At 63.1% G+C, this 18,870-nt stretch overlaps 3 protein-coding genes across 6 annotated transcripts; 2 read left to right on the top strand and 1 right to left on the bottom strand.

Moving 5' to 3' along the window:
• Positions 1-1,837: 1,837 nt before the first annotated feature.
• On the top strand, positions 1,838-4,650 carry PLA2G3 (phospholipase A2 group III). Its single transcript, XM_035569269.2, has 7 exons — positions 1,838-2,267; positions 2,352-2,484; positions 2,559-2,693; positions 2,786-3,252; positions 3,350-3,479; positions 3,690-3,824; positions 4,062-4,650. Exons 1-7 carry the CDS (start codon positions 1,838-1,840, stop codon positions 4,270-4,272), a joined length of 1,641 nt encoding a protein of 546 aa, XP_035425162.1. The 3' UTR covers positions 4,273-4,650.
• Positions 4,651-4,882: 232 nt separating this feature from the next.
• On the bottom strand, positions 4,883-13,369 carry INPP5J (inositol polyphosphate-5-phosphatase J). Of its 3 annotated transcripts, none has more exons than XM_035569262.2 (12): positions 12,923-13,369; positions 11,792-11,902; positions 10,137-10,245; positions 9,299-9,415; positions 9,054-9,229; positions 8,390-8,501; positions 7,861-7,970; positions 7,374-7,563; positions 6,968-7,105; positions 6,496-6,588; positions 6,121-6,225; positions 4,883-6,026 (listed from the first exon to the last, which is right to left on the bottom strand). In XM_035569262.2, exons 2-12 carry the CDS (start codon positions 11,866-11,868, stop codon positions 5,349-5,351), a joined length of 1,905 nt encoding a protein of 634 aa, XP_035425155.1. In that variant the 5' UTR covers positions 11,869-11,902; positions 12,923-13,369; the 3' UTR covers positions 4,883-5,348. The 3 variants fall into 3 exon arrangements, with proteins under 3 accessions (XP_035425155.1, XP_035425156.1, XP_035425154.1); XM_035569263.2 differs by having other exon boundaries at positions 4,883-5,984; XM_035569261.2 differs by having other exon boundaries at positions 4,883-6,014; positions 12,923-13,066.
• A 2,811-nt stretch (positions 13,370-16,180) lies between these two features.
• SELENOM (selenoprotein M) lies at positions 16,181-18,226 on the top strand. Of its 2 annotated transcripts, XR_004782061.2 has the most exons (6): positions 16,181-16,340; positions 16,443-16,478; positions 16,555-16,589; positions 17,153-17,231; positions 17,458-17,723; positions 17,845-18,226. XR_004782061.2 is itself a non-coding variant. In XM_035569249.2 (5 exons), the coding sequence occupies exons 1-5, from the start codon at positions 16,224-16,226 to the stop codon at positions 17,668-17,670; spliced, it is 480 nt and encodes a 159-aa protein (XP_035425142.1). In that variant the 5' UTR covers positions 16,182-16,223; the 3' UTR covers positions 17,671-18,226. The 2 variants fall into 2 exon arrangements, 1 of the variants encoding a protein (XP_035425142.1); XM_035569249.2 differs by having other exon boundaries at positions 16,182-16,340; positions 17,458-18,226.
• The last annotated feature ends 644 nt before the right edge of the window (positions 18,227-18,870 follow it).

The raw sequence follows: 18,870 nt of genomic DNA, 5'->3' as shown, positions 1-18,870 counted from the left end.
CTTTCTCGTAACGGGGAGCCCCAAAACAGGACCTGGCATGCTAGCAGGGGGGACAAATCACACCCCAGCCTGTCCCTGCACTCTGGCCCGGGACTGGCCACCCTCACAGGCAGCGCTGGCAATGCCCCTTGCAGGCTTGGCAGTGCCGGTGCATGGCAGCAGGGCTGTCAGCACAGGCAGAGCAAGCACTTGGGTGTCTCGGCCCTGTGCCAGCCTTGGCTGCAGCCTTGGGCCACGTCAGCAGAGCTGGGTGCGGGTGGCGCTGCCAGACAAGGGGGGTGGCCAGGGCTCAGCCTGCACCCAGGCCCCAGCCTCAGCCCAGCACCAGCAACAGGGCCTCAATCGCCTGCTCTGGCAGCGCGGTACTCTGCGTGGGGCCGACCCCGCAGCCCCGCTGGCTGGGGGCAGGGGTGAAGGCCAGAGCGCTGGGCGTCCTTCTTATCCCCCGTTATCTTCCAGACAAACCCAAACTGAGGCCTGACTCGGCAGAGTCCCTGACGTGCTCGTACACCGCAGCCAAGGCTGCTGCACCATGCTGCCGGCGTGGGCCTCTCCTGCTGGGCACCGCGGGGCTGTGAGCACAGCCTGGGTGTGGGGCAGCGTGGGTGCATGGGGTGCAGGGGGACGGGCATGGCGCGGCACAGCCGAGCTGCAGCAGGAGGGCTCTGTGGTGCCAGGTGGGCAGCTGAGGGCTGATGCCGGGGGAGGCTGAGTCTTTCCCAGAGCCCCTTCCTGTGCCAGTTTCTCCCTAACAAAAACATCGCGTGTTTTTCTCGGCGAGCTGTGGTACCTCCATAGGACCACAGAGGTGACTCTGCCAGGTGACATGGCAGCTGGGAGACCTTTGTGACACCTCAGGCAATGTCAAGGGCAGCGCGAGGCAGCCATGTCACAGCTGCAGAGCGGACTCTGCACTCGCCTGTGGCATTGGCCTCTGTGCACGCTGTTAGGGAAGTCCTGATGCGATAAGCTACGGCACTGCTGCCAAGCCCTTCCTGCCAGCCCTCGCTGCCTCGCCATGCTCCCAGGCGCAGGGGGCTCCGCAAACACCCCTTGGGCCCCCAGCAGAGCAGCGTGCCGTCTGGGGACACGACCAAACCCGAGAGTGGCTTTGAAAGCATGGCCTTGGTGTGTGTGTGTGGGGGGGGGGGGGGCAGCCTCGCCACACTGCGGGGCTCTTCCAGGGGAGTCTGGTTCCTGGGTGGGGAGCACACTGGCTGGAGCGCTGCTCCGCTGGGAAGGACCTCGGGATGCTGGCAGACAGCGGCTGAGCTGCAGCCGGCAAGGTGCCCTCACGTCCGAGGCCATCGCCCTCCGGCTGCACCGGGCAGAGCGTAGCCAGCGCCCTGGGGCTGCCGCCCGCTGCTGCGTCCCGGCTGGGCTCCCCGCGACAGGCGGGGTGTCGCTGGGGCGAGCAGAGACGCTGCAAGGCCTGGAGCGACCCTGACGGCAGGAGAGGCTGCCGGGACCGGCAGGGGATAACGGTAACACGGCCGCTCAGCCCGGAGGGGAGCAGGCCGGGGGGCGGACACCTCGCCGGGGCGCGCCAACACCTGCAGGGAGGGGAGGGGAGGGGAGGGGAGGGGAGGAGAGGGGGACGGGGCCTGGCGCTGCGCAGCGGTGCCCGGGGGCGGGACGAGGGGCGACGGGCGCGGGCTGCGGCTCCCGCGGCTCCCCCCGCCCGCAGCGGGCGCCTCGTCCCCGGGGGCTGCGGCGCGGCCCCGCGGCTCCCCGGGGCGCGGAGGGGCGGGGCGGGTGCGGCGCGGACCAACCCCCGCGGGCGCCGGCGGCGGCGCGGGCTTAAAGCGGGCGGTGCGGGGCGCGCGCGGCCCGCGGGATGTGGGCGCGCGCGGCGCTGGCGTGCGCGGCGGTGCTGGCGTGCGCGCGCGCCTGGCCCGGCGGCGCGGTGTGCGCGCGGCGGGCGGCGGCGGCGGCGGGCGGCGCGCGCTACGTGGCCTTCCTGAGCCGCGGGCCGGGGCCGCCCGCGCTGGTGGAGAGCGCCTGGGCAGGGCGCGGGCGCCTGCTCGCCTGCTGGGCGCGGCGCGACCCCCGCCTGGCGCGCGCCTTCCGCGCCGCCTGCGCGCGCCGCCCCCCCGCCGCCCCCGGCGCCGCGCTGCGGCGGGAGCTGGCCGCGCTCTGGCGGCGCCGCGCCGCCTGCACCGACCCGGAGCCGCGGGGCGAGCGCCGCCGCCGCCGGAGGGGCTGGACGGTGCCCGGCACGCTGTGGTGCGGCGCCGGGGACTCGGCCGGGAACGCCACCGAGCTGGGTACGGGCGCGGGGCCGGGGCCGGGGCCGGGGCTGAGCCGCCGGGCGGTGCCCGCCGAGCGCTGAGCGGTGCCGCCGCCCGCAGGGCTCTTCCGCGGCCCCGACCGGTGCTGCCGCGAGCACGACCAGTGCGAGGCGCAGATCACGGCGCTGCAGTTCAACTACGGCATCCGCAACTACCGCCTGCACACCGTGTCCCACTGCGACTGCGACGCCAGGTGCGCCGGGGCCGCGCCGGGGCCGCGCCGGGGCCGCCGGGTCGCGCCGCTCACCCCCGCCCGCCCGCCCGCAGGTTCCGGCGGTGCCTGCTGGCCCTCAACGACACCATCTCCAACATCATCGGCGTCACCTTCTTCAACCTGCTGGAGGTGCCGTGCTTCGTGCTGGAGGACAGCGAGGAGTGCGTGCAGTGGCACTGGTGGGGCGGGTGAGTGCCCCGCGCGTCCCCGCTCCCCCCCCGTCCGCGGCCCCGGGGCTGTGGCGGCGGGGCCTGACGCTGCCCGGTGCCCCCCCCCCCAGGTGCGAACGCTACGGCGTGGTGCCCCTGGCCAGGATGGTGCAGCAGGGGCAGTATGGCCACGGGCTGCCCGCAGAAGGCAGCGACGGCGGCCGGGGAAGGAAGCCCTCTGGAGCGGGTCGGAAGCGCCTGCGGCAGGGGCTGGGACGAGGTCCCGGGCTCCGCCGTGTGCGGAGGCCTGTGACAGCCCAGCAGCCGTGGGGCCCGGGTGCCTCGTCCCCTGCGTCTGCCAGGGACGAGGCTGAGCCTGCTGCCAGGCACGCAGCACCTTGGGGTGAGCTGGAGCCGGGCCTGCCAACCGCGGTGGCCACGTTGGAACAGGAGCTCGCCGGAGGACAGCGGGGGCCGGGGGCCTCGGCACGGCCCGCCCTTGAGGCAAGCCCCGAAGACAACAGCATCGGATCCAGCCTGGCTACAGAGCCCTGTGAGGCTGTCCCTGTGCCTCCCGGGGATGGGCGCAGGCAGCAGGGTGAGTGGGGGCTTGGGGCAGCGTGTGTAGGAGCGGGGCTTTCCTGAGGGCTGAGCGGGTTTGGTTTGGTCACTCTGGCTGTGCTCTCTCTCCTCAGGCCTGGGGAGGATGTGCAGGTGCTACAAGCGCCTGGATAAGTGTGAGTACCAGATCGCACCCCATGAGTTGAAGTACCAGCTGCATAACGCAGACACCCGGACGCTCTTCCACTGCAACTGCACTCGCAGGTCTGTGTCCTAGCTCATGTGTGTGACAAGCCCCGGCCCCTTGGGCGAGCCCTATCTGGGACTGGGACGTGCCCCAGGAGGAAAAGGCAGGGCTTTCATCTGCCATCACGGGGCACTACGTGCAGATGGTTTGGGGTTGAAAGAGGTGGGACCCAGCACGATGCCCACTCCAGCCAGCAGCTGCTGACTGCCACCTATCTGTGCCCATAGACTGGCGCGGTCCCTGCGCAGGGCGAAGGGTTTCAATGAGGTGCAGGCAGCAGTCTTGGCTGACCACGTTGCTGCAGCTTGCTTTGTGTTGGAGCCACTCACCAACTGCAGCCTGGGCAAGGAGCCACAGCACAAGTAAGCGCAGAGGGGCAAGGGAATGTGGTGTGCTTGGGGATTCCTAACCTGCCTGGGAAGGTGGGATGCCCCAGGGCTGGGTGCTGTCATGCAGGCTTGGCTGTTTGGTGCGAGGCGGTCATCACAAGCATTTGTCCCATTTTTCTGCGCCAGGGGCAGGAGTGGGGTGGAAGGCAGAGGCTGTGAAGTGCTACAGCCTCCAGAGCTGCTTTGTCACTCGCTGTCCTGCTTCTCCAGCAGCTGTACCTCAGCAACCCGGGCTGTGCTAGTAGTACCTGCACGGCATCTCAAAAACATCCTGAGGCGCTGGGGTGCTCCTCGCGTAACCTCCAAGGTCAAGCATCAAGACTGGAAGAGACAGGGCAGTGGCAGCACCCTCTATGAGCAATGCCGGCAACTGGCTTTGGAGCAGAAGCTGTGTGCACAGCATCATACAGCACCCCGATGATGCCTGAACGGTGCGGGCATGCCTCGTGTGGGAAGGAAGACGTGCTATGCAGCAGGCACTGAGTGGAGCTGCTTAATGTCTGGTCCTTGAGAGAAAGGATGGCACCAAGCATGGCTGCTGGCATGACTACGTGGAATTGGGGGGGTGCGCAGCTGGAATGAGGGCAAGCAGAGGGACTGAGAAGGCTCAGCTACCCCTCTCCTGAGGAGCTGTGGCACCAACTGTGAGCATCAAAGCAAGGGGAAAGGAAGGGGAGCACTTGGGTGTAAGGGGAAAGCCACCATCATCCTTCCCTTTTGTGCCGGGGGCAGGGAGAATGCTCTGGGCATATGAGCCTCAGGCAGGGGCTGGGGTGGGGGGGTCTGAGGGATCTGGGGTGAGCCTGGCCCCCTCCCCAGACAGGGGCTGCTAGGGCAGGGCAGGCTGGGCTCTGGAGGTGAAAGGCAACAGCCAGGCACAGAGCTCTGCCCTGGGGAGGGTCAGTCCCTGTGTGCGGCACAAGACAAATAAAGGGTGGTCTCTGCATGGTGTGTGGTGCTGGGCCAGGGCTTGTGCCTGCTGCGGCCCCTATTCTGGGGCTGTTCCTACACTGCAGTAAGCACAGAGCAGCTGGGGCAGGCAGGATGGTTTATTTTGTTGCTCACGCTACGCCCAAGCCTGAGGCACAGTGGTAGTGGCAGGAAAGAAGCACGCTCCGATCTCTGGGGTACCCACAGCAGCACTGCACCCTGGGGCAGGCCTCATTGCAAGAGTCAAAATCACCTCCAGTGCTTGTCCCTGACCCACCTCAGGCTGGCTCTCCTGCCTGACAACTGAACACTTGCATCTTTGAATTTCAGATGGGCTTCCCTTGGCCAATACTCCCCTGCCAACCCCACACTGGACCAGCTTTCCCCTCCCCTGTGCCCCCTCACAGTCCCGTGAGGGCAGCAGCCCAGGCTGCAGGGAGCAGGGGCAGGCACACAGCAGGAGTGCAGAGGTCAGTCACTGCAATAAATAAGGGAGGGGGATGTCTCAGCAGGGAAGTGGTAAAGGAAAGCACACAGCAAGCGCGCTACAGGGAAGGGGTTGCTGCATTAGTGGCCTGTGGCACATCTATGGCTGCTGTCTAGCTCCCAGAGGCTGCTCCCCTCCTTTGTAGAGGTGCTGTAGGGGGCGCCTGGGGGGCTGGTGGGGCTTACACTCCGGCAGGGGGGGCCCTGGTCTGTACTCTCCCTCTGTTTGCCCACAGCCTGGTCGATCATCTCCAGCCGCAGTGCGGGCAGCAGGCCCAGGTTCCTGGGGTCAGCCCTGGCCAGGGTGTTGTCAGCAGAGATGCACCGGGAGACACACTGCTCCCGCACAGTCTGGCAAAAGGAGCCGAGGCTGCCCTCCTGGCTTTCAGCTGCCTGCCCCACTTCCTTGGCTTTGGCTCCACGGTGCCCTGGCTCCTCCTGGGGCAGGTGGATGGTGGGGATGTCCCCAGGGAGGCCTCGACAGCTCTGCGGCGAGGGGCTGCGACTTGTGCCCCTGTCCCGGCTTGATGGCCGCAGAATGAGGCCCTGGAACTTGGCCAGGCTAGGGCTTCGGCTCCGGTGCCGTTTCATCTTGCCTGGACTGGGGCTGCGCGATTTGGGGGCCAGCAGGACAATAGTGCTGTCATCCTCCTCTTCTGAGCTGCTGCCTGAGCTGTCTGTGGGGCTGCTGCCCTCCTCTGACCTGGGCATGGAGATCTGCACCCTTGTGTCAGGGCTGCTGGCCGACTGCACAGGGGGCTGTGGCACACCACAGCAGCATGCCCTGTTCAGCCAAGCACACCACCCCCCCCCCCCCCCACCGCCCTCACCCTCGCCTCTCATCCATGCTGACCTGGAAGGGCTCCGTCACACCTGCGATGCTGCTGGAGGTGTTGCTGTAGTATCCAAGGATGTACTCGCCTTTCCCCTTGGGCAGTGCCTCCTCTGAGAACAGTACCTGCAGGCCAAGGAAAGCTGATGGGCACCAGGGCTGGGCACAGGGGTGTCCCCCCACCACCCCCAGACCCAGCTGAGAGCCCTGATGCCCATACAGTGGCCTGACCTAGACTTGGCACAAAGTGGTACAGAGGTGGCCTCCTGCCCTCTTGGGGCAAAAAGGGCCGTCCATGCAATAGGGGAAGCCACTGATGTGGAGGCTAGCGCCTTGCCATAGGGCACATGTACCCAGCATCCTGCAGGGCTGGCCTTGGCTCCTGGAGATGCTCACCTGTGCACACAGTTGCTTCTCTATGAAGCGCTCTCCATCATCACTCCTGGCCCAGACATAGGACACATAGTCTTTAGGATGCCGAAAACCAACCTGCGTGTGCATATGCATGGGAGAACAGAGGTGAGCTGGGGGACACCCGCCAAACTCGGCACCCTCAGCCCTTGCCTGGCATTTGCTGTCCTTGCACAAGGGCACCAACAGCTGCCTCGCACATGCACACACACAGCCCAGTGCCCTGGCCCCAGTAATAGCTTTGGGCCATATGGAACCCACAGAGCAGGAGGAGGAGGAGGAGGGAACTTCTGGATCCATGTCTCCTGCAGCGGGGTCAAAGCCTGCTGGTATCCACAGAGCCTCCCCAGAACAGGAGAACAGAGAGGACAGGCTAAGGCCATGCATCAGTGCCTGCTGACGGGGACCCTCTTGTGCTGTGAAGTGCCCCCCGCTCCCTCCAGCCACAAGCCCCTACCCGGTAGAGGCCTATCCAGTCCCAGGAGCTCCGGTGGAAGCCAGCAGCCATCTTGTACTTGACAACTGCTTGCTCAGGCCTGTTCCACTCATCAGCCACGTAAATCTCCACTGGAGGCTTGTCTGCCTTGGAAGCAAACTGACAAATATGCATATGGTGGGCAAGGGCAAGTGGCCATGTGCCAGAGAGCTGCCCCTGCTGCCCAGGGCACCTGTCTGGCAGTGGACCCTCAAACACACACCAATAGCAGCAACCACACTGTCCCCAGCCACAGTACTGAAACCGCCTTGCAAAAATAAGGCAAGAAATCCCCACCCCAACCCACGCTGCACACAGTAACTGGGCATCCAGGGCCTCACCCCTGTAGCTCTTGCCCACATGCCCAGTGGCCCTGGCAGGTGCTCACCTGCACTGCAAAGATGGCAGCTACCGGCTTGTGGTCGCTGACCGTGTATTCCATGTGGCTGCAGTAGCAGAGCTGGCTCACCGACAGGATGCCCCGGCTGGGCTGGCATCCACCTGCACCAAGCCCGACACTGGGAGATTTGATCTTCCAGAGGATGCGGTCAGTCCAGGCTGGTTTTCGCTTCTTGGCACTGCAGGGCACAGAGGGGCATCTCTTGCCTGGCAGGGGGCAGTGGGCTCCACCCCAAACTGCCTCCCCCGGCACTACAGCACGTGGGGGCAGGGGACGCAGCTCATCTTGGCACACAGCTCTGTGCAGCTGCAGGGACAGACCTGCACTGGCACCAGCACGACAGCTGTGTCCCAGCCTGATGTCCCCAGCCCAGCCCACGCCTGCTCCAGCATGGCTTCCCCTACCTCCCACCCCTCAGCCATGCCACCTGCTCCCAGGCCACAGGCCCAGCCCTGCTCTTGCCCTGCTATCCTACCTGCTGTCATACTTGTTGGTGCCCACATCGAACTTGAACGTGGGTGGGAAGTTGAGGGGTCCCTCCTGGAAGCCAGTCAGGACAGGCCAAGTGCTTTTGGCAATGTTCAGCTGAGGGGAAGAGAGCAGGTGGGGAGCACACCAGAACCCCCAGCCAGACCTACACACAGCTCCGATAACCCAGCCAAGAGGCCTCCCCACACCCTATGGGACAACAGCACACAGCCACCCCCAAACACCCTGCTGAGCATCACACAGCTCTCGGGGTTTGTCCATGCCATGCAGCAAGTCTGTAGGCTCGACACCCCCATTTCTTCCCAACACTCCAGTAAAGAAAATACTGATGTGCGTGCAGCTCCAGTGAGAAATATCCTGAGACTACGATGCCCACCATTCCCCACACAGCAAGCAGAAACAGGGCCCTTTGTACCCTGTGGCCGCAGGAGGATGTGGTGCCACACAGCCACACGGGCAGCTCTGGCAAGTGCCAAGGAACACTCAGAGCCCAGCAGCACACCCAGCCCTCTCACCTGGTCCTTCTCCCAGAGCTGGTTCAGAATGTTGCTGTCAATGGCATACTTCACAAAGCGGATGTCAAGGCTCTCTATGCGGAAGTTGAGGTCCCCAAACCAGAAGACGAGGCTGTGGGTGGGAGGGCAGTGGGCTACCAGGGCCAAGGCCACCAGAACCAGACAGCAGAGCAGGGTAGAAACCAGCCCAGCCTGTGGGCAGCCTTAGCCAGCAGCGCAGGCACTCTCAGAAGCACCCGTGTAGGACGGCATTCAGCTGAGAGCCTGGCCAGCTGCCAGCCCTGCCAGAACAGCTCAGGTGTGGATCAAGCACCATTAAACAAAGGGGCTTGACCTCCCTAGGCAGAAACAGAGGGTGGAAATTTCCACTACAAGGCACCTGCCAGAGCCCAACTACACAGCCAACACAGTGGGACAGAGCCTGGCCTTCCACCACATCAGTCCCAAACCCTGACGGCAGGAGCTGCACCAGTCCTGGATGTGCCCCACGGGCAATCAAGGGGCACATCCTCCTCTTAACACCTGCACCACTGTGCTGGGTCTCACTGGACCAAGGGACAACTTTGCAGCTCTCTGCATGCAAGACCCAATCTCCACGCCCGGCTAGAATACAGATGCAATACAGCCTTGGCTCAGGCACCAAGAAAAGCAGTGGGGTACGCACTCATGGTCCAAGATGCCGCTGGCTGCACGTCCCTCAAACTGCTGCATGTGTAGTATGGTGGCAAAGTCTTCCTTGCGCTGCTCCGCCTTCTCCAGGTGTGCTGGCAGGTGGCAGTTCAGGAAGCAGACCATGTGGCCAAAGATGGAGAGACGGACGCTCACCCCACCCTTGTTGCCCTGCACCAAGAAGATCCTGTGAATCCTCAGGAAGGCAGTCCCTCACCACCGCCTCAGGGCCACACTCACCCAGTAGCCGCCCAGCCCTGTCCGAGTGCAGTCTGTCTGGATGTCCTGCAGGAAGGGGAGGTGGTAGTACTTGGCGAATACGAGTAGGATCACACCTTGCATCCGCACTGTGCTGACCTGGAACAGGAATTGTAGCAGGATGACAGCTGTAGCCCGTAGGCAGGCACAACTTCCTCTACCTCCAGACCAGAAGCAGCCGTGATATCTGCGTGCCCCCCCTTACAGGGGCTCAACAGCACATTTAGTTCAGAGATCCATGCACACCCTCCTGAATATTGACTGAGAAGCCCAGCGATGCTAGGTCTTATGTACTCTGTGCAAGTGCCCTAGATCTGCTCCTGAAAAAAATAGGAGCGTTTTACAGCTAATGAAACTTAAGAAGTTAAAAGCAGTGGTCAGGTCCTATATCAAGAGTGAAACCACGGGAAAATTCTACTTCAGAATGAGTCTGAACAGGAATCAGAAAGGAAGGAGCCTGCCCTAGGATTTGCAGGCTGCTGCCAGAAGCAACAGAATTGTTCCCATTCACCTCCTCGCCCCGGTGCAACACAGCAGGCAATAAGATGTTTCCCCAGCATGCCACAGGGGAAGTCAAAGGCAGCCAGAAAGTGAGGAGGTGGCAAAAGCTGGGCAGCATGCTGGTGAGATGCCCCACTCACCCTCAGTTCATCTTCCACACACTGCTCAGAGGACTGCAGTGCACCCCTCTGGTCAGTTCTCCCACTGCAAATCCTCCCTCTGTCTCTGCGGTCTGACTCTCCCTGTCCATGGCCCAACCTGCCTCACTGACAGGAAGAGACGGGGCACCAGCTGCCCAGCCCCTTGGGGTTCACCTTACCAGCACAAAGTGGAAGGGGCTCAGAACATCCATGAATAGCTCGCTCCACTGATCTGTGAATAGGGCATCCTTCAGGCGCTTGTTTATCTTGCAGTTCACCTCTTGCAGCCTGGGAAGAAAGATGAGGACCTCTGCAGAGCTTGTCCAACCCCAGATAGGTCCCTCAGCCACACCAGGAAAGTGTCTGCATCCCATCTAGGGAATGCTCCTTGGGCGAGGTGCCTAAGGACAGCACTGGGGAGCGGGGTCAGGGTTGGAAGGACACTTCAGGGGAGTGATTTAGAGCACAAACTGGCTATATGCCTGCTCTAGGAATGCTGGGCTGTGTGGTACACAAGTGGCATAGGGCCCTTAGCCCTTTAATCAGGAGCAGTTTAACTTCACAGGGCTAGGCAGCAGTCCAAAGCCTATCTTTAGGTGCAAGAAGGGCTTACGGGGCCCGCCAGCTGCATTGGTGTCTCCACAGAAGCCACATCACACCATTACTTCAGCACAGAGCATTCAGACACATCCTCGCCTCCAAGCTCAGAGCAGCAGCAACAGAAGGTTAACAGCGCTCCTACCCACTCAGCAATTAGCGAGCAGAAGGAAAGAGAGCATCCCCAGAGAACAGCAGAATTGGGAAATGCCTTGCCCAAGAATATCAAGTGCCCCAGGCATGAAGACATGGGTTGGAGGAAGGGTGGCAGCCAGGCATAGACACCCTAGAGGCAAAGGGACTCACCTGTACAGTACACCCTGCCCTGGCCAAGACACTTCCAGCGAGTCCCTCGCACCAAGCATGGCCCCCCTGCCCACATCCATGCAGGCAGGGGCCGTGCATGTTTGCCTGCTCAGCCCCAGCCTGCTGGCCCACAAGGCTCGGGGGGTACCCTGACCAGGAGAGAGGCTCCAACACGGCACCGCAGCTCCAGCAGCCTCACACTGCTCCCTGCCCAGGGTGAGGAGCAGCAGGAACACCTGTGAAGCCGCCGGAGGCAGAGCAAGCTCTTCCACCTCACATGCACAGGGAGCTTGCCAAGGCAGAGGCTGTAAAAAACGCAGTATATCCCTGGCCTTGGCAAGAATCTGCATGCTCCACAGCAATCCCCAAGGGTCTGGTTTTCCCTTTGACTATGGCAGAGCTTGCATTGCTGGCCACACCAATAAAGCCTTACCACACTGACTTGGAGCTGCCTTGCCAGCAGTTAAGTGTTGCCAGAGGCACAGAGCCAATCCAGCTGTGAAAAAACAGCAGATCTGTGCCCTCGAGGCCTACATACCATGGACAAAAGCCGAAATGAGAAAATGCTCCCAGTGGACTCTGGCAGGTGAGTTAAATGCCTCTACAGACCTGACCAAGGGACTGCCAGGGCTTGGCAGCAAGAACGGCACCTCCCAAGGCCAGGCTCTGCATGGCCTAGCTGGCTATGGACTACTCAAGGATTCAAGGCTATTCAGGACTTGAGGGTTTCAGCTCTTCTTAGTACTCCCATTTTATTAGAAGCTGATTTTCCTTCACCCTTTATGATACTGTGCACTTGCGATGTACGTCCCTCCCTAAGCTCCAGGGCAGGCTGGAGCTGCAGCTCTTCCAGCCCGAGCCCCCAGGCTATGGGTAATTCCCCAAACAGGAACCAGTCCGGGGGCAGGAGCACTGCACTTGACTCACTTACCCAATGGCGATCATGTCTACATCATTTGTCTCGCCTGTGTTGAGATGCAGCAGCGATGTCACATCGTTTGGGGGCATGGCTGTGCCCACGTTCCAGGTGACCACTGTGATGCTTGGGAGGAATAGGAAAGAACAGGCTAACATTTGGGCTCAAAAGCGTTCCCCATTTCCCACACTGTTCAGCCCCCGGCTCCCCCCAAGGAGTCTGCCTGGAACAGAAGCAGTTGCAGCAGAGGCTCAGCCAGGGCACACACACTGTGTCCTTAACCCCCGTTTGAGGTAGACAAGTCCCCAAATTTCTCCGGGGTCTGCCCCTCTGGCTTCTGCGTGGCAGCCCTGCTGTAACCCAAGCCCCGGTGTACTTCCAACAGTCAGCGCAAACAGCCCTCATTTTCATCTCAGTGCTGACTGCCGCAGCCAGGCTGGCACAGCAGGGAGCTTGCGAGACAGGATACCCCCAGGAAACTGCTTCCCCTCCTCTTCCCATGAACCACCCGCCTCTTGGGCTCCCGGGGAAAGGGGCCTGGATCTCCACCCACCGGGTCCTGCCCCAGAGCACAGCCAGCCTGGACAGCCTGGACATCACTTGCGACAGGAGTGCTGCAAGCCCAGCAGCAGTGTCCTTCACAAGTGCAGAGCCACCATCAGTCACAACACATTAATACCATTACGCAGCACACACCAGCAGCCCGCAGGCTCTTTCAGCAGCGCTAGGACAAGCCTCAGTCACAAGAGGCACATTTCAACAGTGAGGCAGGGAAGTGCTGCACCATTTTGAGAGCTCAGGGACCGTGGGGGCGGGGGCAAGTAGCACTTGCTCCAGAGCCTGTTCCTCTAATTCCACCTAAGAACGCCACCCCACCTCCTTCCCCCAAGACGCTGCCTGCACAAGCAGCAGGCGCTGGGTATGTCTCCCACCTTCGGTGTGCCCACGGGACCCTCAACCAAAATTTTTTCCAGCTGAACACCATCCACAGCAGGAAGACTGAGGCGACTCCAACCCACAGAGAGGCCTCAGCTGCCACTTCACAGCAGGGACGTTCCTCCCTATCACCGCCCCCCTCCCGCCCCGAGAGGGGGGCTCCCCTCTCCCCCACGCACCGCAGGCAGCAGCACAGCAACACGCGCTCACCGGAACGAGCCGTCCGCCGTCGCCCTTCCCACACAGTCCAGGAGAGCATCGGAGGAGTTGCTGGCACTCGGCAGGCCAAGAGATGGCCCAGACCTCCCGAACAGGGTGAACTCATCCAGTTCTGCTTTGGGGAGGGCCCCAGGCTTGGACAAGCCGATGTGTCCTGTAGCGATGAACTCGCTGGATACGGCCTTGGGCAGACCGAGGGCTCTGGGGGACGAGCCCGCCCAGGCCGAGATGTGGTCGCTGGACTCCGCTTTGGGCAGCGCCTCCCTCCGCTCCGCAGACGGCGGCTTCCCGGGGGCAGCTCGGTCCACGGGGCTGAGTTCTGGGAAGGACGACCAGCTCGGCGACTGGCTCGGCTTCACCGGGGACAGCGCAGCGCCACGGGCCAGGGGGATGCCCGAGCCTGGGGACAGCGGCCGGCGCTCCACCGGGGACAGCAAGGTCGGCAGCGGGAACATCTGCGGGCCGCCGGCCCCGTCCGCCGGGGCCCTGCCGACGTCCAGCGACAGGGGCTGGGCGGCCCGGCCCGGGGCCCTCTCCTCGGGCCGCCCGCACCCGTGCTGAGCCCCCTCGGGCCGCGAGCGCGGCGACCCGCAGCAGCGAGGCTCGGAGGCGGCGTCGGGCCGGGAGCTCCTCCGAGCGCCGGGGACGCGGCCGCCGGGGACCGAGGCCGGCGGGGCCGGGCCGGGGGGCTGGAAGCGGGCCGGGCTCTCGGGGACGAGCAGCGCGGGGGAGGCGGCGGCGGCGGCGGGCGCGGGGCTCCGCGGGGAGACGGGCCGCGGCCCGAGGGCGGCCGAGCCCAGCTCCGCGCTGCCCCGCCGGGCCGGCTCCATCTGCGGCAGAGCCAGGGCGCCCGCACGCACCGGCCGCCGCCAGGCCCCGCGCCCCCCCCGCCGCCGCTCTCACCTGGCGGCCGCAACCCCCCCCGCCGGCTGCCCGGCGGCGCGCCCCGTGATGTCAGCGCCCCCCGGCACCTGCGCGGCGCCGCCCCCGCCCCGCGCCCCGGCCCCCCCCCCCAGCACCGGGAGCGGCGCCCCCGGTGCGCGCAGCGCGTGCGGCCGCGTGTGCTACGTGCGTGTGCGCACGGCTCCGCGCGTGGCGCTCGGCGAGAGGTGCGGGAGGGCGCGCGCGCGGCTGCACACACGCGCAGCGCTGCGTGGGCACTGTGTGTGTGTGTGTGCGCGTGTGTGTGCGTGCGCGTGTGTGCGCGCAGCCTGCCCTGCGTCTCACAGCCTGTGCGTGTGCAGCGCTGCGGTGCGCGTGTGCTACCGGTGCGGGCGGTGTGCCTGAGGTGTGCGCAGTCACACAGAAGCACGGCATCACAGAACGGTAGGGGCTGGAAGGGGCCTTGAAACATCATCTAGTCCAATCCCCCTGCCTGAGCTGGAACGCCTCGATCAGGTCACACAGGAACACGTCCAGGCACGTTTTGAAAGTCAGAGAAGGAGACTCCACAACCCCTCTGGGCAGCCTGTTCCAGGGTTCTGTCACCCTCACCGTAAAAAAGTTTCGTCTCATATTTAAGCAGAACCTCGTATGTTCCAGCTTGCACCCAACTGCCCCTTGTCCTATCATTGGGTGTCACTGAGAAGAGCCTGGCTCCGTCCTCCTGACACTCACCCTTTACACATTTATAAACGTTAATGATGTCACCCCTCAGTCTCCTCTTCTCCAAGCTAAAGAGACCCAGCTCCCTCAGCCTTCCCTCATAAGGGAGATGCTCCACTTGTTAGCGTAGCAACCACATAACCACCAAGTGATTATATGAAGGTGCTTTATTCAGCGCTGGAAGCCAGGGCAGGTGCCCAAATCTGGCTTCCAGTCCCGTTACATCCCGATCGTTATTTATACATTCAATATTACGTAAGGTATACACATTCATTACAGGTTGCAACATCAGCCTCGCATTCCATTCCAATTAGCTCTCCTCCCATTTGCACATGCGTGGTGCTCTCTGGTGGTCGTCCAGGTGGTCGTCCAGATGAAGTAAGGAGTCTTCCTCTCTGTTAAACTTTTCACCTTTCTCACTCGATGCATGCTCTCTCCGCTCCTTGGTTCTGGTTCAACTCATTTCAGCATTTTCAGGTTCTTATCAAAGGTCGGGTTGTACCTGTTCTCTCACAGGGGTCCCTTTCAAGGATTTATTTGACTGTTCGGTATACTCCCTAAATATCTTAGTATAGATAAATTTGATAATGTAAATACATTTGATAATGCTTATCTATATTTTATGACCCGTCACCTAAGAAACATTAAAACATCCATTTGGTTTTCCCCATTAGAAACATTAAAACATCCATTTGGTTTTCCCCAACACTAACACATTCCCTTAATCACCTTCATGGCTCTGCGCTGGACTCTCTCAAGCAGTTCCCTGTCCTTGAACTGAGGGGCCCACAACTGGGTGCAATATTCCAGATGTTCTGTCACCAGGGCAGTGTAGAGGAGGAGGAGAACCTCTCTCGACCTACTAACCACACCCCCTCTGGCACACCCCAGGATGCCATCGGCCTTCTTGGTCACAAGGGCACAGTGCTGGCTCATGGTCATCCCGCTGTCCACCAGGACCCCCAGGTCCCTCTCCCCTTCACTGCTCTCCAGCAGGGCAGTCCCCAACTTATGCTGGTGTCTGGGGTTGTTCTTGCCCAGATGCAGGACTCTACACTTGCCCTCGTTATATTTCAGTAAGTTTCTCCCCGCCCAGCTCTCCGGCCTGCTGAGGTCCTGCTGGATGGCAGCACGGCCTTCCGGTGTGTCAGCCGCTCCTCCCAGTTTTGTGTCATCAGCAAACTTGCTGACGGCGCACTCCATTCCCTCATCCGAGTCATTGATGAATATATTAAACAACACTGGTCCCAGTACCGACCCTTGAGGGACTCCACTAGATGCAGGACTCCCACTCGACTCCATCCCACTGACCACAACCCTCTGGCTCCTTCCCTTCCGCACAGTACGTGACGTCCGCACGCAGCGCACGTGTGCACGCAGAGCGCGCACCAACAGGACGTTCATGGCGCGTGTTCGCAGTAGGCGTGCGCGAACTGTGTGCGTGCGTGTGGCACGTGCACACGCGCTGCGCGTGCGCGCGCATCGGAGGTGCGCGCGAGCCGCGCGTGCAGCCCGCGCACGGCGTGCGTGCAGACGCAGGGCGCGTGCCTATCGCACGCGCGCACGTGCTCGCCGCTGTGAGCCGCGAACGAGCGCGCGTGCGCGCGGCGCTTGCGGCCGGCGCGCGTCCCCGCCCGCGCAGCTCTGCGCACGCGCAGCGGTGCCGCGAGCGACCCGCGACGTGGCGATGCGGCGGGCGGCGGCGCTGCTGGCGCTGCTGGCGGTGGCGGCGGGGGGCGGCGGCCCGCGGCCCCTCCGGCCTCCGGGGGCCGAGCTGCGGGGCCTGGCCCGGGGCAAGGTGGAGGTGGGTGCGCGTGGGGCGCGGCGGGGCCGGGCCGGCGGCGGCGGCGGCGGCGGTGGCGGTGACGGGCTGGGCTGTGCTGTGCTGTGCTCTCTCTCCCCGCAGACCTGCGGCGGGTGACGGCTGAACCGCCTGCGGGAGGTAGGTGGCGCCGGGCGGGCGGCGCGGCCCGCGGCAGGCCCGGGCCCGCTCTGAGCCGGGCCCGCTCTGCTCCCAGGTGAAGGCCTTCGTCACCCAGGACATCCCCCTCTAGTACCCGCCCGGGGCTGCCGGGCGCTGCGGGGCACGGGGCTGGCCGGGGGCCTGTGTCGGGGCGGGGGCGGGACGGACTGGGGGGGGGGGGGTGGGGAGGGGATGGGGGGGGGACGGGATGGGGTACGCTGGGGTGGGACAGGATGGAAAGGGGATGGGGACGGGGTGGGAATGGGATGGGATGGGGATGGGGATGGGATGGGATGGGGTACACTGGGGTGGGACAGGATGGAAAGGGGATGGGGACTGGGTGGGGACGGGATGGGATGGGATGGGGACGGGACGGGATGGGAATGGGATGGGGAAGGGATGGGATGGGGTCAAGGCGGGACGGGAGGGGATGGGATGGGACAGGATGTGGACGGGGTGTGGACAAGATGTGACAGGGCAGGGGACAGAATGGGATGGGACAGGACGGGATGTGGGGCTGCAGCAGGACAGGATACGGGTCAGAACAGGGGATGGGATGGGAATAGGACAGAGCACGGGATGGAGCGATGGGACAGGACAGGGGGGCTGCATAGTCCTGCTTGGTGCTGCCCACTCCTTAACACGCTTGCTAGCCATAACCTGGAGATGAAGCACCTGCCTGGCGCCGACCCCGAGCTTGTACTCCTCAGCCACAGATACGAGGAGCTGGAGGTGAGTGGGTCACGAAACACTCATCACTGCTGCAGAGTCTGGGGTGGACGGTGCTCTACTCGTGCTGGTGCAGGTAGAGCCAACAGCAGCACCCTGTGGTGCTGGCTGCTCAGTGGGGTGCTGTGGGAGAGTGGTGGCAGGGGCCTGAAACCACCAGAGCCCATGCCTCCCAGTGCAGGGCACCTGGGCTGGGTCTGAAGAGGCTGCAATCCCTGTCTCTGTGCAGAGAATCCCCCTGAGTGACATGACCCGGGAGGAGATCAACCAGCTGGTGCAGGAGCTGGGCTTCTACCGCAAGGAGACACCTGATGCCCCCGTTCCCGAGGAGTTCCAGTTTGCCCCCGCTAAGCCTCTGCCCACCCTGCAGCCCCCCAAAGCTCCTGCAACTGACAGCAAGACCCCATCTGAACATGACAACAAAGAACATCCAGACCTCTAGTGAGCGGTGCAAAGAGAGGGTAGAAGTGGTAGAAGGTCCTGCAGCCTTAGTGGGTGAGGATGAGGGTGTTAGAACAGCTGCCTCTTCCTGTGCAGCTGGGAACAGATCCATGGGGTGACAAGGGTTTGACCGCGATGCAGAGAAATCTTTCCAGCTCCCCCCACTATTGCTCAGTGTTCCATAGCCTCTTCCCCGAGGATGCCCTGAGCAGCTCTAGACTTCAGCAGAGGCTGCCTGTGCGCCGAGGACATCCAAGTGAGCCGTATCTGCCTGTTAATTGCCTTCCCCCACCCCAGCCATTCTGACGTGGCCAATCTGAAGGAGCAGTAATCTCATTGTTCCTTTACCATGCCCCGAGGTTTAGTCAACTCCTGGTGCTGGACAGCGATATCCTACCTGCACAGGACAGGATGAAACCCTCAGCAGAAAGCCCCAGGTGCTGAGAGTAGATGTGCTGAGTCCTGGAGGTGGGAAAGCTGCCTCCTACGAGGGTATGGCTTTACACCACCAGCAGGGTTGCCTCATATTGAGCACACAGTAAAACTTTTGCTTACAATCAGCTGCACCTTGTCATCTTTCCAGGGTGGGCTCAGTGGGGCATGCATCAATGCCTGGAGGAGCTGGGTGCCACAGAGCAGCTGGCAGAGGCGGAGGGGGCCGCAGGGTCACCCTGGGTGCCCGGTCACCACTGGCAGGCTGACATACCAACCTCCAGACCAACTCTGTGCTTCCTGTGCTGCTGCGGGCAGACATATCAGTCAATGCAGCTTTGGGCACAGCTGCTCGCACGGGGGGCAGGCAGATGGTGCGTAAGCCCAGGTCTGGGTCCTGTGGTGTAGATCTGAAGCCCACCAGCTGCGTGGGCCCTGCTGAGATACCTGGATTTGACAGAGCAGGGAGCAGCTGTGCTGCCTGCAGACCTGGCTCTGTTTCGTTCTGTTGGGAGCATGGGCGCTTCTCTGTGCCAGACCTGGCTGTGGGGGGTAGTGAGCCCTCAGCTGGGGTGGGACATGAATGGTTACCCTCAGCTCTGCGTATTGTCCTTGTGCAGGAGGAGCTGTGCTTGCCACGTGTCACCTCGGGGACAGGCGAGCAGGCCTGCATACAGATGCAGGCAGAGGGGTCTCCGTGCAGGTGGGGCTGCAAACGCCCCCGGGCAGAGGGAGGCAGCCTTGCACACTGCAGGCAGGTTGCTCCGGG

The sequence above is a fragment of the Cygnus atratus genome, chromosome 17 (genome assembly GCF_013377495.2).
Source record: "Cygnus atratus isolate AKBS03 ecotype Queensland, Australia chromosome 17, CAtr_DNAZoo_HiC_assembly, whole genome shotgun sequence".
NCBI classification, from domain to species: domain Eukaryota; kingdom Metazoa; phylum Chordata; class Aves; order Anseriformes; family Anatidae; genus Cygnus; species Cygnus atratus.
This window is presented reverse-complemented; position numbering and strand designations above follow the sequence as displayed.